Genomic DNA, 21284 nt, shown 5'->3' with positions numbered 1-21284 from the left:
TCTACACCCACCAGCACATCGTACACGCATATGCGTGTGTGTACACGCGTATACTGTACATGCCATTTACGTGCAAGTGTGTATGCACGCTCACGAATATGCGCGTCTGCAACATATGCGTGTATGCGGTTTTGTGCGCACAGGCGTGTAGAAAGATGCTGAGAGCTTAATACTTTTCAGCTGTGGGTCGAATACGGAAATAATTATGACTTCTAAGTCGGTTTGGAGTTGTAACCTATTTGTAGTTGAACTTTAGTGCTTAATGGTAACTCCATTTCTCTTCAAAAGCAACGTGAAGATAAGTCACGGTGAGTTGTTTTAATTGATCCCTTTGATATATATATTTTTTTTAATTTATGTGAATGTTTTAATAATTAAAATATGGTCAGGTGCACCTCTTCACGTTGTCCACAAGATGGCGGCAGTGCTGATTTTATTGCTAATATATTATTAACGCTCGGCGAACAGCTGTTTTCACTTTGTTGTTTTAAATAAAGCTGATGGTTTGAAATTTACAATGAATAATTTTGCATGTCTGAAATAGGTTTGTCTTTTTCTTTTTAAAGGCGTTTAAACGCGTTTTAAAGGCTGAACAAACAGAGTTCTCAGTAAAAAATGAGGTCTGCTCTGCTTTAATCAGCCTCCTACTCTCAGATCAAACACATGCTGCTGCCTTTGCAAAGTTGAAGACGTCAATAAAAGGCGGTGCTACACTTGAGCACGGGGTCAGGAGCCTACCCAGCAGCAAATATATTCCTAATCGGGGCAGCTCTGTCTGCCAGTCTGTCCTCTCACTGGGAAACACTGGCGGTAGGTTTTTGTTGCGCTCAGCAGCATGGAAGTAACTAAAGGAGAGGACCGGTCTGCTGAACAAGCGTCGTCTTTATTTGGGACATCAGAGCTGGAGAGTCAGAGGAGCAACAATGAGCGAGGGAAGAAAAGGAATAACAACTGTAAAATTATTGCTGGGGTACGTTTAATAGCAGTTAATTGATTAAATATTATTACCCATCTGTCCAAACTTCTCAGATAGCAGGCCATGTGGTGCAATTTGCCAGAAACTTAGAGTTAATATTGTAATTAGTTTATATATCAAACATTTTATCAGAAAAAAATGGTGCACAATTAAAAATAACTATTCCTGTAAAGCTCTGCCTCATAGATGGTCTCAGTAGACAGTTTAATCACTCAAATATATAGTATGTCCTTTGTGTTTACTGCTAATGTCACTATATCACTTTAAAATATAAATATTTGACAAATATTGACATTATAGTCACTGTTTATGCTGAAGTGATGCAGAAATTTATTATCAACACAAAAAAATCCAACAGTTTTGACTGATTTCGTACAATGAATGAGTTTGTTGAATTTGTTTATAGTCCCACAGCAGCCCTGGGGACTTTTTTCTGATTTTATCTCAATGCAAGGTCTTCATCAGGAATCACAAACCACGGCCTCATGTCTCCATTTATTCACTGTTTACTCTCGCTGACATTAATCTACTGCTGTCACGCAGCCGAGACTGCCTACTCTGCCAGTGTGGACGTGGAAACTAAATGTTTTCACTCCGGTGCAAAGAGACAGAGGCCAGAAGAGACTCTACAGGTGGACATGACCTGCAGTTGTGAAATTAAAGTCGGCTTTATGACTTTGATCATTAGGTGCATCCATAGAATCTGACGTTTGGCAGTTATTCAATGTTACAGTAGTTCTGGATGTTTGAGGGTTTCCAGGCAAAGGGTCAAAGCCAGTAGATAATTCATGCATTTTCATTGTCCAAAACTCCTTGAGGCATTGAGACTAACCACACATATTCTGCATGATCCGAAATCCGAAACACATGTTGGACTTTACATGAAAAGTAAAACCATAATTGAAAGAATTGCAAAGAAAAATGTCACGAAGTCTCTCTTTTCTGTACCGGAATGCACAACGACAAATTGATGTGTTCGTCCAAATGGAAAGTTAGGAATTAAAAATGTGAAGAATGTGTATCATGAATGATACTAGTAGGAACTTGTCCTTCAAACTTTTCACTTTAAAATAACAGGAACCAGCTTATGTTTGCTTGGCTCTGAGGAGAGTCAGGATGACAGTACACCCACGTATCGTGTATCACTCTTGATACATAGCTTTGCAATTGCTTAGTAATAGGAAGGAGAGTTGCATACATGAGGTTAATACATTAAACCTTTGTAGGGTTATTATCTCTCGAGATATGCAGTTTTCTTTTAAAGTTGCATTATCCAGTTTAAATGTCACGTCCGTGGGCAGTGTAATGGGATAATTGTTACGTAGGAAACGAGGACAGTGGACTGTGATGAACTGTAAAGTGTGTTTCAGAGTCAGACTCGTAGGTTTCCACCAGACAGACTGTTTACTTTCACAACCCACAAAGACCACGTCCTTCTAAGAAGCTCATCCAGGTTTTCTCTGCCTTCACCTATAGCTGGAGAAAATAGGAGCCCAAACCCAGACGCCATGTGCGCCTGCACACAGCATGTTTTCATACCTGTCTGGGAATGAAGAAATTCCACGTCCTGTGTGAATCACACTGAGTGGATTACTTGGGGTTGATGATTCTCCAATCCTGCTTTCAGACATTCACACTGCTGAGGTTTTATAAAGAAGGGATTAGCTCTCTTTTAAGTCAGTGGGTCATACTTGTTTTAAAATGAAATAAAAAAAAAAAGAACCACAGCTTAGCTTGTTTGATGTCAACATGATATACTGTACAATGGGTGACTTTTGTTGGATTTGTGTTGCATTCTTCACGCTCGTTTGACCCAATCTTCATGGGCGTGTCTTTAAGGCCACATGCACACTTAGCAAAGCGACCGTTTTCTTCCTCCGGTTTTCTTTGTTGTTGTTTCGAGAATTTCTCCGTAAAGATGGATCCATTGCAAAACTGCATCTGTAGTAGAACATTGTAGAAACGTTGTAGAAATGTTGTAGAACATATCCCAGCCCTGTGTGTGGCGCTGTTTCTGCTACAGAACAAAAAAAGAAGAAGAAACGGCGGAGAATGCGCATCGATCCTGCTAGCTGCATATTGACATACAGTCTGTATTACAGTCCGTAATCCTTTTTAGCTCGTCGTAGTGGTGACTTGGATAAGTACTAGTGTTACCCTAGCTGCCCAACAAGGGTCAAAATGTAGTCCACCAGTGATGTTGTTGTTTTTATGAGACCCTGTGCAAGACTCATGCGGTTTCACCTAAAAGTTGTTTTTCTTACATTACGATGAGGTGCCATAAGCTAAAGTTTACAGGAGTATTTAAATGTCCAATCAAGGTTTCAAGCTAAGGCTGCGTCCACATGGTTTTCCTTGTTGTCATTTTGAGAATTTCTTCCATAAAGATGGACCTTTAACAAACCTGCATCTATAGTTTCTTAGGCCACATTTAAAACGAATACGCTTTTTGGGTGAAACTAGGTCCAATATATACTGTTTCTTTGCCACTACCATGACCTAAAAAGAATTGCGGACTGTACATGGTGCAAGTTTGATGCACATACTCCACCTCTTCTTCTTCTTTTTTTGGCTGAGGTCACGTCCATGTGACCTTAAACTCCATGATGAATGTTGCGGGGGATTGGAAATAAGTAGCAGAGATAACACACTAGACTAAACACTGTTATCTCTAAATAATGCCCATCTAATTACAATCCCCTCGCTCCCAGTGGATTTTAGGATGTTCAGGAATGTCTCTAGGGTTCTTCTCTAGGCTTCACGAATATCTGTATCAACATTCATGAGGATCCGTACAGCATTTGATGAGACACTTCTAAAATATCCGGAGTCAAGCTAGTCATTGTGCTAAATAGTGGTGACATCTCCAGAGTGACCACTTCAGCTTTCAGATTTATCCTGTGGGGGCAACAAATATCTATAGATACAGAAGTGAAATAGTTACCGTGATGTTTCAGTCTGGACAGAACAAAATAGTGAATCGAACCAGCATTGTCTAGAGTCAATGCTGTGACCATAATCAGTGATTTATGCCTCGTTTAGGTGAGCCAGAAGTCTGTTGCAGTGTGTTTATATTATGGCTACAAAGGCATGTAGCTGACGTTAGACTGTGTCTGGACTGCGAGCAGAATGAGCTTGAAACTTTCACCACAGTGTCATTCAAAGTACGTTGAAATACTGTGTGTTCACTTGCATTAAATCTAAATGTAGTCAGTTACGGAGACCAGACAGCATTGTGGTCAGTTGTTTATTGTGGCGACAAAACATGATTTGTTTGGTTTGATTTTTTTTCTTTTTTAAATAAAATTTACATTCTACTTGGAGTTTAAAAAAAAATAAATTCATGTTTGATCAACGTCCTGTTATTGTCAGTAACTTGTACAAACAGCAGCCATTTGTTTTCTCTGGCTTTCAGGTTCTGCTGCTGTGCTTACTGGTGGTGATCCTGGTGGTGGTGGTGTCTGTGAGGAAGAACGGTGGAAAAGGTGAGCTTCACTGTTAATTAAACAAACACTCATTGGTTTACAGTTCTTTGCCTCCATTTAAAACAAAAATAATAATTTCAACTGACATTGACTCCAGACCCACGGTGTCTTTGTAAGCATAAGCCAGGTGTCTTCAGTATACATTGGATTTAATGTGTATTTGAAGAAATTTAAATTTGTGCGGGAAAATCCAAAGAGAGAGAAAAAAAAAGATTTTACGACCCCCTTGCAGCGCCTCTGAGTACCTCCTGTTGAAGACCTATGGGATAAGCAGTAAGTAGTTAAGTTAGGAAGTCGGGTAGTGAATGCAGCTGCAACAGTGTGAGACAGACGTTTCTCATTTTGCTTTTGGTGCGTTGATGCAGTTACGTGTGATTATCTTTGGCAAAATAACAATGTGTGCCATTGTAAGGCTTCAGACTCACTATTTGGGTTACCAGAAACTCTAGACGCTGCTAACTGCAAACTGTGGGTATTTAGAGGAGTAGTGAACCAGGGTCAAGTTACTGCCGCCTGTGAAAACAGGGGAACGGAGGTGAACTCCTGGGTATGTTTTTGCCACGGTGCTGTGAGACATCTTTTTTCTTCTTCTTCTTTTGCTCCCCATTTGCTGCAAAACATGTCGTAAACACACTTTTTAGTGAGACGGGAATGTTGTTTTTTTTTCCAGCTATAGATTCCCTCTCGGTTTAGACGTGGGCAGCTTTGTCAGTGTGCTCTTTGTTGCAAACCACCATGCCAAAACACCCCTGTTCCATTTCGGGGGCAGGAGTGGTGACTGTGGGCAGCGTTCCCCAGCCTGGGCGGGGTGCTCTCTCTCTCTGCTGTGGCATTTCCCTTTAACTTATATTTCCTACCCAGCTCACATGAAAACGCCTTGTATACGTTTTGACTTTTCACTCACCCAGACTCTTATTTAGGACTTATTCACATCTTTGTTGCAGCTTTTAAATCTCTCGTAACTTTCTTTGGTGAGGTCTTTGGAAACAGATTAAAGGGAATAAAAATAACCCGGGACTTCTTCCTAGAAGCTGACTGCGTGTGTGCAGAATGCTTAGAGTGGGTTTTCCCGTGGATTACAGACCACAGCAGCTCGTCTCCTGAGACAGAGCATCCCCGTGTTCGGTCCAAACCGCGCCGCTGGCCTCAAGAGGCAGCGAGGAGGGGCTTTCTCACCAACACGCTAAGACTCCCGCTGTCATGTGTCCAGTCAGCAGCAGATTTGACGGATGTGCTTGGAAGGCAGTTGCTTGAAAGGTGAAAGCGGTGGCCCGAAGCTTCCTGCTTAGTTTCACCTTGTCTGTGGGAAAATCTTTGAATGAATGGAGTCGGTTTGTATTTGTTTGGGGCTCCGTGTGTGCACTCAGCTCACACGCAAAACACCCACATTAGGGTCTTCTGCCAGTCACGGTTTGACTCTTCTCTCATTGTTTTCCCGTGTTTACACACTGTGCCATGTTGTTTTTCTGAAAGCTGCACTAATTGATAAGTTGATGTGTTATGACTGTGTATTATACGGAAACGGTTGCACGCAATCACATGCTTTGTGGGCCTATGAGCTTGTTTTGGTTTCATAACTTACAAACCTTCAAACTTCGGTTTCAGTCACAGTCAGGGATGCTCTTCATCAACTTCTTTTGCCCCCTGAGCTGATACAGATCTTTTAGTACTAAGAAACTTTTTTTTTATCGGTGGGAAATCAGGTTTGTGGTGCTGAATGCCGATCTCCTGCTACCATGCCGTTAAACCTTCACATCGCATTTACAAATTGCCGTCTGACTGACTTCCACACGGCAGACATGTTTAGTATAATGGTTTTATTTTTTTCTTTGATTTATGGCAGCTTTGACGCTAGCTAACCGCCACTAAAAGAGAAAAATAAGTTTTGACGCTAGATGGATGTGGTTTTGGTTTATGGCAGACCTAAAACAAATAACATACGCCAACAGAAACACTGCACTTGGCTGAAACCGGATCCGATCATTTCAAAAATGCCTTGATCGACCCTGATACCTGATCTCCCGTCACCGATCGGGACGTTTCTACTGACAGCTCCCATGACCATAATTTCCAACAGGAGCAAGTTGGGGTTGTATGTGAAAAAACTCTCTGATAAACTCCAAGGAGTCGATAGCATTCAGCAGCTAAAGGGCGATATATTTCTCTTTGGAACCGGAGGAGACCAAAACAGAGCTAGAAAATTAGTTACTATTGCTTTCATCTATGTTAACGGTTAAAAAAATGTGTTTGCTTGAAGAAAATAGCCAAACTGTATGTCAGTGTAGTGTTTACAGCTTACCTACACTGTCTCAGATTATGAACATTAGAAGTCCTTACAAAAGTACCGTGTCTTTTTCCCCTCCATGTTTTATTTCCAGGAGAACAACATCCAGATGTTTTCCACTGAATCCGAGCGCATGCTTCGCAGCGCAAAAAATCTGGCCTCAAAATGTGATTGTTGGGTTTCGTCCTTTCATCTCTGTTTATGGTCTGACTGTGCTCCTAAGCATTTGCAGCTCTTGCAAGAAAAGAAGAAGAGAAAGACTTCATTGACGTGGAAGAACAGGAAATGATCAATCTTTCACTGTTTCCAGTTATCGCATAAATATAACTGCTATAGGACTGTTTCACATCCTGTTGGCGGGAACTACCCGACAATTCCTGTCCAGACCTGATTTGACTTTAGCATGAAATATAAAGTAATTTTATCAGGGAAACACTATTAACACTAATTTACCTTGTCTTCCAAAACAGTTGTGACACATCAGAGACTGGACATGGACCTTCTGAATCTTGTTAGTGGGGGTCTTTAGGTCCTTTGGGTTGAGGGGATAAGGCCTCTGTGGATCATCCCACAGATACTTGATCAGTTTGGGATCTAGTGAATTTAGAGACCAGGTCAACACCTAGAGCTGTTCTTCATCTTTTTCTAGTTGTTTTTTAGTTGTGTGTGTGTCATCAAGGAGTGTCATTTCTATGGGGAGTGGACGTGTCTAATCTTGGTGGGTTCTACATGTCTAAGTAACATCCGCATTCCACGCTTGTGACATTGTGTTGTCACAAGATGACAAATGTTGTTTTACTTCTCCTGTCGGTGGTCATAATGTTACGCCTGATCGGCGTACATCTCATACTGTAGTCAAGTTTTGATTTGCCTTCACTCATAAGACTCCCTCTTTTTTTCCAGAAAGCGAGAGCTGGCTGCTGCAGGACACTACAGAGCAAGTTCAGAGGCCGCAATGTCCACCTGGGTAATAAAATAAAAAACTTCTTTCACGGCGGTAATAATGTGAGATCCCCGAAGTAGAAAATAATAACTCAAATTCTAGTTGACCTAGTTGTGGTTACATCATATCCTCTCCTCTGCCCTGAATGATATCATTCAACATTTGTGAGAATGAAACCATTCAGCTGTGTCGCCTACAGTTATCCTCCGTTGAAGCCATTGTTCCCAGCACTTAGTGTAAACCTGTCTTTGACTACGGCGTAATCTGGAGGAATATGGAAAAAAAAAGAAAAAAAAAGAAGAAGAAAAGCAAGCCATGTGTTTGGGCTGTTTACACAAACTGTCTCTATGGAAACTGAGCAAATGACTGAGCAATCAGACATGTGTTGTTGAGTCGAGTGAGGGAGTAACCTCAGACAGGACCATCACACCATGGAAAAGAAAACCATTGACTCCAAAGGAAAGCCATGTAGTGCGGTTTGAAAATATCTCGATTGTTGTCTGTAGTTTCTTACATCAAAGCCGCTCGTTCTGTTGGGTTTGTTAGCGTTTGTCTCCGTTGGTGCACCGCAGTCCTATTTTTACATGTGGACGGGTCTTTACGATCAATTAGAAAATGCTGATTCTTAACACTTTTAATGTAATTAAGAAAGAATATTCATTCATTCATCAGGTGTTTTGTTTCTGCACAGTTTTTCAAAGCCGCCCCTCATCCTCGTGTCCTTGGACGGTTTCCGGGCAGGGTACCTCAAAGATCACGAGAGCAGCTTGCCCGTCATCAGCAAGTTACGTAAGTCACCAACACCACTGACTCCACTAGATCGTTAAGGTTTATAGGGCATCCTGCTGTGACTGAAGATTACTGTGTTGCAGGAAACGTTGGAACAACAGCACCATACATCAGGCCTGTTTATCCCACAAAGACCTTTCCCAACCACTACAGCATTGTTACTGTAAGTCTTTGTCGGTTTTCGGAGAAAGAAGTTGATTTACAGGATAAGGAAACAAGTAATGTGTTGTGTCTGACTTGTTTTTGTCTATGGGAGAAGAGCGGATATTGTGTTAGTTAAAGCACGAAAATAACAAACACGCAAGGACGAGGCCTGGCATTGATGTGGCAACCAGAAACCGTGACATTTTTATGAAGTTCAATGAGTTGTAGTGATGATACATACAAAAAAAAAAAAAAAATCAATGTACTAAGTAATTTCAACGGCCAATTGGAGCAACCGACACATGACACAACCACAGAGTTCCCTAAAAGTCTACCACACCACAACTTTGGTTTCCCAACACCAAATTCAGCACGCTTGCAGGCACTCGCAATATTTTTACTCTCTGCTTGTTACAACATTTCGCCTGGGAAATTTACTACACGGTTACCTAGGCAACCACAGCCTCTTTTATGTGGGCGGCACTTCAGAGTACGTAAAAAAATAAATAAAATGAATTTCAAGTATAAAAATATTTATTCTGCAAAAAGAAGGGTGTCTAGTGGCTGAAATACATCATACATCATGTTAGATTTATATTTATATTTTATATGGAGGCTATGCATTAACTGTCACGCCCCCCTGAGTGGCAAAAACATGGTGAAATGTAGCAGTAAATACAAGGAGACCGGGCATGATGTGGATTATCAGATCAAATTAAGGACAACTGAACTCGACAATGATCCATACGAACTATCATGGATTTGGAAAAGTGGATTAACCTCACTTTCAGTTAGTTTATGTTTATATAAATATATCTCCGACTGCTTTTCAAATCCGTTGGTACAGTCAATCGCACAACAGCTCCTCAGATTTTTTAAATAAATTTTACACTTTGGACGTTATTAAAGTCTAATATTTCAGTGATTTAATGTTGCTAATCTCCATGTTCCCCTTTTTGCCACTCTGTGTCGTAACCACGGTGACTCTGCTGGCTGTGACGTCACGTGCGTACGCTCTGTAGATACAGCCTTAAAATCTTGAGAAGTGATTAAAAGAAAGGGCAAAGCTCTGCGTAACAAAATAGATTATGCCTTTTTGATCTTTTGCAGATCACAGTCATCTTATAGGACAGGAGCTGTTAACAAGAGCTTTTGTTTTCTAAAAATAAAAGCACTGATAAGTTATGCATACTTACTGTTAACTGTATTGCTGTAAAAATGAAAGTTGCACAGTAGTATACGGGGGTTCATTTTCCCTTGTAGTCAAGTAAAAGGGTAAAGCAGCAAATAAATCACTCCCATGCTGTTACCGCTGAGGCCTAATGGCTTACATGTGTTTAGAAAGCAGCTACAGCCGAGCCGAGGATTCCACCTCTGATGGTTGGAAACGGACCCTGCCATTAAAATAAACTGCTGTGCTAACCAGTAATATTTAGGCTACAAGGTTCGGAGAGAGATAGAGTAATCAATTTAAATGCCTGCAGCCCCAGCAATCAAAGCATCTCCCCGTGACTGTGTGTTTCTTTTTCGTCTGGTTCCTGCAGGGTCTTTATCCCGAGTCTCACGGGATCGTGGACAACAAGATGTACGACGTGCTCCGAAACGCCTTCTTCAGCCTGAGAACTAACGAGAAATTCGACCCAAAGTGGTACCAAGGAGAACCCGTGAGTGAATCTGTGTGAACGTGCTCCATCAAATCTGAGTTTAGTTAGATAAATAAATGATTTATCACCACGTCTGGGTTTGTCGTTGAGCAAGATCGCAGATGTGGAGAGGCACTTCCTCCTCACTTCTAGAGAAAATTGTTCAACGCGCAATTGTTTCAATGATAACACACATTCATTTGTGGAAAATCTGACATCAGTCACGGGAAGGTACTTGTCTTGTGTGAGAAATGTGAGTCAGTGTGCTTGGATTATGGTGTAATTTGCTCTCTGTGACTGGCAGGATACAGCGAGCCCAGCATCAGCTCTCCCTCCCCGTAAGGCGCTTCTTGATATAATTATGGATTCAGCTCGTGCTAAATGACAGCTTGTGAGGGCTGCGAGTTTATTCTCTTTGTGGTTTGCACTTAAATGGGAGGCCTCTTAAATCTCATTCCTCAACTCTGTGACAAGCAGCTCTTCTTAAAAAAAAAACAAAACAAAAACAAAACGCTGCTGTATGGAGGGAAAGAGAGATGGATGACCCCTATGGAGTGATTTACTCAGTAGGGATGAATTCTTCTATAATGACTATTGAAACCAATACAACTAAGTGCAGTGGCCAAATATGTTGAAGAGCCCTTTTGCATAAATAAAAGTGAAACCGCAGTGATGTTGATTGATTTAGAATAAAACCACATTGTTAGATTTCCATCAGACATGACTGAGCCCTGGACTACACGCTGCTGCTGTGATGCACGGAGATTAATGAGTGTGCTGTTGGTCCACTACAACTCTGAATGAATTAAACATCTACCTAGATCAGTGGTTCCCAACCTGGGGGTGGGGGGCGGACCCCCAGGACCCCCAGAGATCACAGGGGGGGGGCGCCAAAACTTGTCTGATCCGAGCTCACCATTAGTTTTCACTAGTTTGCGTGTGTCTTCCTACATGTGCGACGCAGGTCTTAAAGTCTTCCGGCACCGTGTGTGGCGTTCGGTCGTGATTTAAAAAAAGATCAACATTTATTTATCGTCAGGTTCGAGCAGACAGTTGTGTTCACCTACCAATGGAACGAGAGTAACACAGCTTTCTCTCTCCAAACTAACATCTAACTAGCAACTAACAACTAACTAGCCAATCAGAAGTAGTGTCAGCGTGGGCCTTGGAAAACTTGGTTGAGATGCAGATGCAGCTGATGCTGCATTTAAGACAGCTTGGGAAAAATGAGTTCTGAGTTGCCCAACTCAGAAATGACTACTTCCAAAATAAAAAATAGCTGCTGCACGTATTTTAACGTACAGCAAACAGTGACAATATACCAGACTTATTTTTTCTCCTCCGAGTTAACCTGTAACGTGAACGCTGTGATATCGAGAGTGTGAAATTTGCGAGTTGGAATATAGAACTTTCGAGTTTTCCCGAAGGCATCATCTTAGCGACGTTTGTTTCATTGATCTGTGAATCAATCTGGGAATTTATGACGCCGGGAGAACGTGTGATAACTACAATCAAAGGATGCAAAAATTGTAAAAATAACAATAACTAATGTTAAATGTTAGGTTGTAAATTTTGCAGTTTAGAGTTTTTCAATTTTTTTGTATAAATTGCAACTGAATTAAATGGTTAAATTGCTAATCAAATAATTCCTCTGATTAATTAGCTTTTATCTTCCCTTTTTTTCCTTTCCTCCATTTCCTTTCCTTATTCTTTCCTTTTACATTTCCTTCTGCTCCATTTCCTTTCTTTCTCTTCCCATATGCTCCTCTGCTTCTGTTTCCCATCCTTTACTTATATTTCTTCTCTTTCCTTCTTCTTCTGTCACCTCTCCTTTCCTTGGATTCTCCTCTACTCTTCTTCTATTTCATCGTTTCCTTGTGCCTCCTCTCCTGTTTCCTTTCCGTCCCATCCCTCCCCTTTCCTCAGATCTGGGTGACTGCCATGCGTCAGAAACTGAAGGCAGGGACTTTCTTTTGGCCAGGCTCTGACGTAGCCATCAATGGCACCTACCCAAATTTCTACAAGCAGTATGATAAGTAAGAGCTACACCATTATATTTTTAATTTTAGTTTCGTAAATTAACCCTTTTTCTTATGTGCACAGGGGCATTACATTTGAAGAGAGGGTGTCAACGCTGGTAAAGTGGCTCAGTTTACCTCAGGGAGAAAGGTACTACGTGTTCTCTAGCATTACAAAGATTAAGAAAACTCTCAACGTCGCATCATTAATTATTGTCTTCGTTATCTAAGGCCGGACTTTTACACTTTGTACCTGGACGAACCGGACACAACGGGACATAAGTACGGGCCAGAGAGTCCTGAAGTAAGTTACTCACTAAACAAACGATATTGCATTGGTTGTTAATCATCTAACAAAAAAATAAATAAAATATTGAGTAGATGAAGAAAAGGAAAATGTTGAGGGTCAAGGTGCTTACTGGCTTTTTCCCATTGCTTGTGAGGACACAGTTTGCTTTGCTATCATGGATATAGTTACAAATAGTAATTGTTTGATTTGTTCATGACGTTCGTAAATGGATTGTTTGCTTAATTTACCACTTGATATTAAGTTTTTTTTGCTAATTAGACAAGACAAGACAAGTTACATACGTTTCTAGTTATGTAACTTTAGTAACACTAGTGGTAATTAAAAAAAAAAAAAAAAACATTCCCATGCTAAGATAGCAGTTCTGCATGAAATCTTAGGTCATAAAGGTTATGGTTTTCATGTCTGATCTGCTGTTGTGTCTTCAGATCGTTGAGGCCTTGGCAGATGTGGACAGGATTGTTGGCATGCTGATGGACCAACTGATGGCGAGGAGTCTGCTCAACTGTGTCAACTTAATCATCGTATCTGACCATGGTGAGATAACAAGTGATGGGGAAGAACATGAATTCACAGCTTCATTAAAATTTCATTAAAGTGCAGAGGTTTATTTATTATATTATTAGAATTTAAAACAAAAGACTTTCGCAAAATCTTTGGTTGATTTGACATTTGTTATATATATATTTTTTTTAATTTCCCCCAAAAATTAACATTTCTTTAAATACACATTGACATGAATCCAACATGCTTTAGTAAAGGGATCTATCTATATATCTATCAATCAAATATAGGACACATATAGTAGGTAGGGGGTCTCTGTGTAATTTTTTCATAAGTTTGAAAAACATTGAAGATCCCCGCTCTAAATAGTTTAAAGGGACAAAATGGCATCAGCTGCCTATTCATTAAACGCTCACATTTTATCTGTGGTTTCACAGTAGTAAGATATGCGTCGTTTTAGAGCGTGTGTGGCAGCGACCGGGACATTTGAAGTTTTAGCGTCAGACTCAAATGTTTGACTTGAGTCACTGTACCTGCTGCAGGAAGAAACTAGCAGCCACGCCAGAGAGGAAATAAGTAAAAATTAGTCTCTGGGTTTGTGGGAGTTAACTGGGAAAAACAGTTCTGAGTAGGAAGGAAGCAGAAGCTTCTCTGGATATCTGGAAACCATATGGTTAGCCTTGTAATTACGTTATGTTTAAGATCAATGTGGCTCGGGGCGATGCCCATCCGTCCTCATCAAAGACGCTACTTCAGAGAGGAGATATAAATGTCACTGTACAGTACTAGTTATTAGCCTGCAGCTAGTCATGACAGGCGCAAGGAGCAAGGAAGATTCGCTGGGGTTCTCATGTCACACCCAAAACACTGTCGGTGGCAGTCAATGCTCTGCAGCCACATTTCAGAGGAGATAAACCTTTGATGCCCAGCTGGGAAAGAACGTGTATCTCTTATAAAATATCGTGTTATCTTATTGTGAAAAGTGTTTTACATTAATCTGAAATCATTGATCATTAAGGCATCATTAAGACCCCTAGAGGGTTTGCAGAGGTACTGCAGTAAAATCTTTGGTTGATTTTTTTAGTAAGGTGTTAATTAAGATTAATTAACTACACAAAAATGAACGTGTTAAAAAAATTAACGCATTTTAATCGCACTTCCATGTGAAAAAATGCTTCTCACTGTTCTCAAATATTTATATGTGATTAAAATGCGATTAATTTCGATTAATTAATTACAAAGCCTCTAATTAATTAGATTCATTTTTTTTAATCGAGTGCTGGCACAAATTTTTTAATATATTTTTTTAAATTTTCCCCCACAATTTCCATCATGAATTCAGTCGCCATGTGAAAACCCAGAGACATGCTGCAATATTAGCAGAAGAGAAGCTAACAGTGTAGCTCGCTTCCTTCAGCCAACTACTGAGGCCAAAATGACTTGGTGATTCACTGACCCTACTACATTTAGCTATGTTAAAAGTTAAAAATCTCTTTCTAATCTGTCGAATATAGTCTATATACTGTATGCACCAGTTAGGTATGTTTATACCACCCTATGTTGTGCATATTTGAACTATAAAAACTAAATATTTGAACCTCTGTATTATTTCAATAGCTTAATATTGAATGAAAAATGATAAATAGTGGGTCCCTACTTAATCTCTCCATCAGTTTGGGGGTTCTTAGCCTGATAAACATTGAAGACTCCTGCATTATGGACTTGTTAGCAGCTCTATTTTTGTTTTACACGACCCTATTGATGTCTTTATATTGGTTGTTGCCACTGTGGGACAATTTAAGATTTTCTCTTTTAACAGGCATGGAGGAGGCTTCTTGTGAAAAGGCGGCATATGTGTCAAATTACCAAAACCAAACGTCTGACTTTACTATCATCCAAGGACCAGCTGCTCGCATCAGACCAACCCGCCTCCCACAGGATTACTCTTCCTGTGAGTTACAAACCATCACACCCAGCTTCCCTGCCTGCCAGGTCTGCAACACCAGCCTGTGTCGCATTGTTTGAAATCAGCTGACCTTGTCCTTTTGTTTCTCTCCTGTTTCAGTCGACTACGAAGGCCTGGTGAAGAACCTGTCGGTATGCCAAATATTCCAAATGTGACTTTTGTATTGACAAGAAGAATGAGAAATTATCTGCTTGCCTGGCTTCTCGTCAAACAGTCCCGTACTCCCCCTGCTGTGCGTTGATTCACCTCGTCTGTTTCTGTCCTGAAGTGCAGGACCCCTGACCAGTCAATGAAGCCGTACCTCAAAGAAAACCTCCCCAAAAGGATGCACTTTGCTAACAACTATCGTATAGAGAGGGGTCACCTCTACATGAAGTCTGGCTGGCAGGCAGCTCTGTAAGTCAACACTCCTCTCCTTTTTTTTTTACAATGTTTCATAGAAAGAAAGCAGCATAGAAGAAGACATTTATTAGGGAGCTTTCGAACTCTCATTTTGCTCTGATTTGAGGAATTATTGATAGAATATTGTTCAGTGCTGCTTTTCACCTTCCGGTTTTGTTCTTATTGGTCTGTGGGAAACGCGTATTCACATTAAAAAACGAACCACCCCGGAGAGCGATTGAAAGCAGGCTCGGACCGTACTCCGTCTGACCTCGGCTCGGTTCATTCGTTCCAGAACAAAGTACGATTAGTTTGTTTACACCAGAGCAAATTAACCGACCTCAGGGATAAACACTTTTAGTTTTGGAACAACAAACTATGTGTGAATGTACGCTTGGATATGAATGCACTGGTGCTGGTGAGTAAGGTCATGCAAAAAACAAACAAAAAAAAACAACGTATTCTCCTTCACACCATTTTGTATTGTGTTAGAGTCAGTAACAGTAACGGTAAGTAATTTTTTACAACTCACACAGACATGGGGGTTTAGGTGCAGATTAGATGCAGAGACTTGGAAAAGCATCCATATTACATAAGTTGTAAGAACAATCGTGGAAGAAATTAACTCCGAACAACCTTTTTGCATATTTTCCTACTGAAACTGAAGATGCACGGTTCAGTCTCGGATCATAAGACCACGACACCAGTGACCTTTGAGATTAGACATTGTTACACAAACACACAAACACAGTCACTGTGCCTCGTGTCCTTTAATGTGACTCACATTTTCCTTACTGCATACCGTAGCATAAAAACTGCAAAAATATCTAAAAAAAGAACACCAACAAAAAAAAAAAGTGAGGTCATCAGTCGCCTCGGGTGATAATTAACTCGCTAAACTATTTAAAAACAAAACTAAGGTTGCTACTTGTTAACCAGTGAAAGTGCTGAGAATTATTGTGACGTGCAAAGGAGCCACTGAGATAACCAAGTTTAAAAACCGGTGGGTCCTTTTATTTATCCTTACTCACTGAGGAAGTTAAATGAATGTGAAATAAACTTTAATCTGTCATTCATAATACCCCTGGCAAACTGTAACATTAAATTATTACAACATTATTATACTTGAATGATCAAATGAGATTTTACTGAGATTTCACTTACTGCTGCAGACTCTGGCAGAGCTGTTATGACTTGCATCAGAAGTTGAACTTGTGGTGTAATGGAAATGAAATTGGATAATATTAAAAATACGGAAAATTGTAGTTACAGGTACTTTTGTTTCATCTCCTCAGAAGTAAAAAGGACCTAAAGTACTGTGAAGGCGGATTCCACGGCTCAGACAACGTCTTCAGCAACATGCAGGTCAGAGGAAGGAAGGGTGTGTGTGTGTGCGTGCGTGTTTGGTACGTTACATAAACATTTCTGAAAAATTATCCTTTTATTTATAAGAAGAAGGGATGTTGTGTCAAGTGCTTGCGTGACACGCACTCATGGCGCACGCTGTAGTGTATCCAAGCTTTTTGCTCGTAGCTAATGACCTCCAGAAGTTTTATCCCCTGAAATCAGTTTCTGGATCATTTTCAGTGACAGGCTGGGCCAAACTGAAAGGAAATTAAAATTTTACTTTGCATGAGCGTTTGGCCAGGAGACACAGAAAGATTAAGACTAGGGGTCTTCAACGTTTTTCAGGCCAAGGACCTCGAAACGGATGAAGAGTTTTAGTAGGGGACCCCCTACCTACTATATGTGTCTATATTAAACTCGGCCTAGTGCTGTTTATAAATATACATTATCACTATTTTGCATTCAATATTAAGCTATTCAAATGATACACACGTTCAAATATTATTTTAAATGTGTGCAACATAAACTTGACACACACATATCTAATTGACAGATTCAAGTTTTGACTTTAAACATAGCTAAATGTAGGAGAGACAAAGAATCCATCTACCAATTTAAAAAATATATAACACATGTCTAATCAACCAAAGATTTTGAAACCCCCCCTCCTTGCAGTACCTCTGCGGACCCCCTAGGGGTCACGGAGCCCCTGTCGAAGACCTATGCTTTAGACTTGTCTCTTACAAGTCTTTTGTAAGGCAGATTTACCTGATGTTCTATGAGTTTTCTAATAGACACCCAGAACTGTTGTTCATCTCACAGTTTCTGAGATTTATTTTTGGATTTTTTTGACACTCCTGTTGGGAACGCATGACGAAGCCACACCTGCAGGGGTCTGTTGTTCTGTTGCTGTTAAATGCATCAAACATAAAACAGACTGAATAGTACAGTAGAGTAGGATGTATTTAAAACCCATAAACAAGAAGAAAAAGTGCATCCAGAACCATTTTCATCTGAATATAGTCTTAAAGTCCAACTTACAGCAGTTTCAACTGTGCATTGGCTTTTCCATTCTTCACATTAGGGAGTTAATATTTATGTGGCAGAGTGGTATCTGTCTGGTAGCAGCGTTCTCAAATACAGTAAACACACTTGTTGTGAAATATTCGCCTCCACCTTGGTACACCCATTTTTGGCCCGAACATCATTTGGAAAAGTGTCTGCGTCAGCCACGTTAATGTCAGTCATCACAGTTTGTCTGTTTATGTTTCCGGACTTGGTTAAAAACTGGAGTTTTACGTGGTATAATTAGCTCACAGCGCTACAGAGCTTCCTAATGAAAGGGTCAGTGAGTCAAGAAAAGTCAGCTTTTCTCCAAGACTAGCGGACCACCTACACACAGAAAAATAGGAAAAAAAGGAAACTGCCTAAAATAGACAGTTTCTTTCTTAGACTTCAAACTTCCCTTTTCCGGGTTGTCAGAGGTCATCCTGGTGCTTTCGGCCCTTTAAATATTTGCACATGGCCAACATATGGTGTCGAGGGTTTGAGAGATTTTTATGTTTACAGGAAGCGTTTACAGTAAATAAAGGATTATAGTTCACAAGCTGTCAGACGCTGCTGTTTGGACAAGAGTACGTTGTGTAACTGAAAACAAGTGGGTGAGAATGTAAAGTTGTTTTTTTTTTTATTTTGTTTTTTTTCCAGTCAATCTTCATTGGCTATGGTCCAGGATTTAAAGAAAAGACTGTTGTGCCCCCCTTTGAAAACATTGAAATATATAACCTCATGTGTGGTAAGTCACTTCATTACTAACTATTCTTGGCTCTTCACTTTCTCGCCGGGAGGTAGATGAGAATGTTAAGTATCGCTCTCATGTTCTCAAGTCCTTTCGTCACTGTGAGGCAGAGTACTCAAGTAAAAGTACTGTTACTTCAGAATAATGTGACTCAAGTAAAAGTAAAAAGTAGTCATCCAAATATTTACTTGAGTAAGAGTGAAAAAGTGCCTGATGAAAAAACTACTCAAGTAACTGTTGAGTAACATCTGATTTATTTGTTAACACAAGCATTCAATCAGACAGACAAATATACAAAATAATCATCTCCAAATAATAAAATAAATTAAAATGAATTCATTAATTACAAAATAGCTTAAATTAAAATAATCCAGGTAAATTCAAGTACTTCAATAAAAAATAAAATCAATAAAATAATAATAAATAAAAAAATAAATTAAGCACAAGTAACACAAATTTCCAAACTTTTGTACTTTTTCACCTACCACTGTAAATTGTAAAGCTAACCCGCAAGCTACAGTCAATGCCCGCAACTCATCCGGCCGCTGAGATTAGCCATGGTCACGTGACCACACGGCTACGTTTGATTCCTTTGGCGGAAGTCTTTCATTTTAGACGAATGTAGCGGAGTAACAGTACAGTTTCTTCTTCGCATATCTACTCAAATAAAAGTAAAAAAGTATAGTGATTTAAAACTACTCCTAGAAGTACAATTCTTTTCAAAAACTTACTCAAGTAAATATAATACAGTAAATGTAACTCGTTACTATCCACCTGTGAGTTGACAACAGGAAACATCAGCCAAGATATAGTCCGGCGGATAAACCCAAGAATTTGTTAAGAGACTTTATGTCTTGATTGGTGAGTTTTAGCGAATACTGGTTTGTAGATTTGCTCAGAACCAGACTGGCTGTTTTCCAAGTCCTAGTTTTTATTATAAGCCAATAGGTGGCTGGATGGAGCTACATGTTTATCATTTGACCTCTAGGTTTGTGTCTCATCTGATTATTGGGTTTGTCCCCAAGAGAAATAACCTGAAATACCTGTGCACAATCGCTACTTTGAAGCTAAAATGTTGCTTTTGTAGCTCCTAATACTGTATGAAAATGTACAACATCAACACATTTGACACATTTCAGAAAAGGAAAGGTGTTCTTCTTCTACAACAAATTTCAGTTCAACAAATCTTAAGTTTCTCAAGAATGAGTTTATTGTATATGCTCATGTATCCAAGGAATTTATGGACTAAATCCTTGTATTTATATTTACACTGTGACTTCACTGAATAGCAGTTGTGAAATAAAATGTCTTTGTTTTCGGATTTGCTGACACGTCCTGTTGAGTAAAGAGTTCACAGTTCTTCGCTCTTTTCCCACCAGATCTTCTCGCCATTCGTCCCGCTCCGAACAACGGGACCCACGGCAGCCTGAACCACCTCCTGGAGCGTCCAGTCCACCTTCCAGTTCACCCAGCGCAGCTCTCCCATGACATCCCCTGTGAAGCCACTGACCCCGTTCCCACGGACAACCTGCAGTGCACCTGTGCATCCCAAAGCACAGCAATGGTACGTGCTGACAGGTTATTGAGGCCATGGATCCAACTGTTTTGGACCAGAATCAGATTTCTGTTATTTCACAGTTATAAATGGGATTGTCTTTTATTTAATGCATTATAATGAAAATGGATACAAATACCTGTATGGTCACCAGGATTAAAAAGCGAACATCTACAAAAGATGATTATCCACGAGGCTCATGAGGTCATCCCAAAGTGTGTGGTGAAACATCTTTAAAAAACTTAAAAAAAACTGATGTAGTTTCATCATTTGGACAAAACTTAAATTTGTTATGTATTTGATGTTTGTTCATGATGCAATACTTAATGCACCCCACTAAACACTTGTATCTACTAAATGTCTGTGTGTTAGCATTGTGAGCGTATTAGGATGCTAACATTAGCATTTAGCTGAAAGCAACGTTACGCTCTAGGTCCAGACTCCAGAGATCCGATAGCATGACATTTACTGTGTGCACAATGACTTAGTAGACTTAAATGTATTTAACACAGTCATATAAATGTGATTTTGTTCTTTTTCAGGAGGCGGAAATGAACAGACATCTCTTGACAGTTAATACAAGTAAGTATTATTTTATGTATCGTTGAGATGGCTTTTGGAGATCATTTGTGCAACACTGCACGTTTTCCCTTTAGGCGCCAAAGCCAGCTTACGTCGCCTCCACCATCCTTTCGGCATCCCTGGAGTCGTCCAACCGGACGTCAACTTTTGTCTGCTGCACCACTCCGACTACCTCACTGGATACAGCAAGGACCGCCTCATGCCCCTCTGGGTGTCGTACACTATCCAGCGTCTGGTGAGTCCGCTGGCTGGAGCTATTTTCTATCTCTAAACATAGCCTGCTGAGTTGACTTGTCCTGGCTATATTTCTTGTGTGGTTACGGTCTGGCTGCAGATTGTAAGAGGTTGTTTAGGATCTGAATCTCTTCTCTAGGCAGCTGTTACTCATCTCCTCCACTCATGTTGGCTTAAATAGGTCTTGTCTTTCTCACTATGTGGTTGAGCCGTTGTGTAAATCATGACCTCAGGCAGTGATACATTCCCAGGAGAGTTAACACTGTTGTTCTCTACTGTCTAAATGACAGAGCAAGTGAGGGTGCGGATTTGTTTTCAATCAAGTTTT

General features: G+C 40.2%; 1 protein-coding gene across 1 annotated transcript in view; it reads left to right on the top strand.

Moving 5' to 3' along the window:
* The first annotated feature begins 748 nt into the window (after positions 1 to 748).
* Positions 749 to 21284, top strand: part of enpp1 (ectonucleotide pyrophosphatase/phosphodiesterase 1) — a 29830-nt gene continuing 9294 nt past the window's right edge. Inside the window, exons 1-18 of the mRNA XM_047574359.1 lie at positions 749 to 970; positions 4392 to 4461; positions 7649 to 7712; positions 8380 to 8477; positions 8561 to 8640; positions 10166 to 10285; positions 12191 to 12300; positions 12368 to 12433; positions 12514 to 12586; positions 13018 to 13126; positions 14913 to 15044; positions 15159 to 15190; positions 15328 to 15455; positions 16736 to 16805; positions 18495 to 18582; positions 19965 to 20149; positions 20683 to 20722; positions 20797 to 20957. Of these exons, the coding sequence (XP_047430315.1) occupies positions 836 to 970; positions 4392 to 4461; positions 7649 to 7712; positions 8380 to 8477; positions 8561 to 8640; positions 10166 to 10285; positions 12191 to 12300; positions 12368 to 12433; positions 12514 to 12586; positions 13018 to 13126; positions 14913 to 15044; positions 15159 to 15190; positions 15328 to 15455; positions 16736 to 16805; positions 18495 to 18582; positions 19965 to 20149; positions 20683 to 20722; positions 20797 to 20957 (1761 nt within the window). The 5' untranslated portion in view covers positions 749 to 835. The remainder of the gene's footprint in view (positions 971 to 4391; positions 4462 to 7648; positions 7713 to 8379; positions 8478 to 8560; positions 8641 to 10165; positions 10286 to 12190; positions 12301 to 12367; positions 12434 to 12513; positions 12587 to 13017; positions 13127 to 14912; positions 15045 to 15158; positions 15191 to 15327; positions 15456 to 16735; positions 16806 to 18494; positions 18583 to 19964; positions 20150 to 20682; positions 20723 to 20796; positions 20958 to 21284) is intronic.

The sequence above is a fragment of the Mugil cephalus genome, chromosome 21 (genome assembly GCF_022458985.1).
Source record: "Mugil cephalus isolate CIBA_MC_2020 chromosome 21, CIBA_Mcephalus_1.1, whole genome shotgun sequence".
NCBI lineage: Eukaryota > Metazoa > Chordata > Actinopteri > Mugiliformes > Mugilidae > Mugil > Mugil cephalus.
This window is presented reverse-complemented; position numbering and strand designations above follow the sequence as displayed.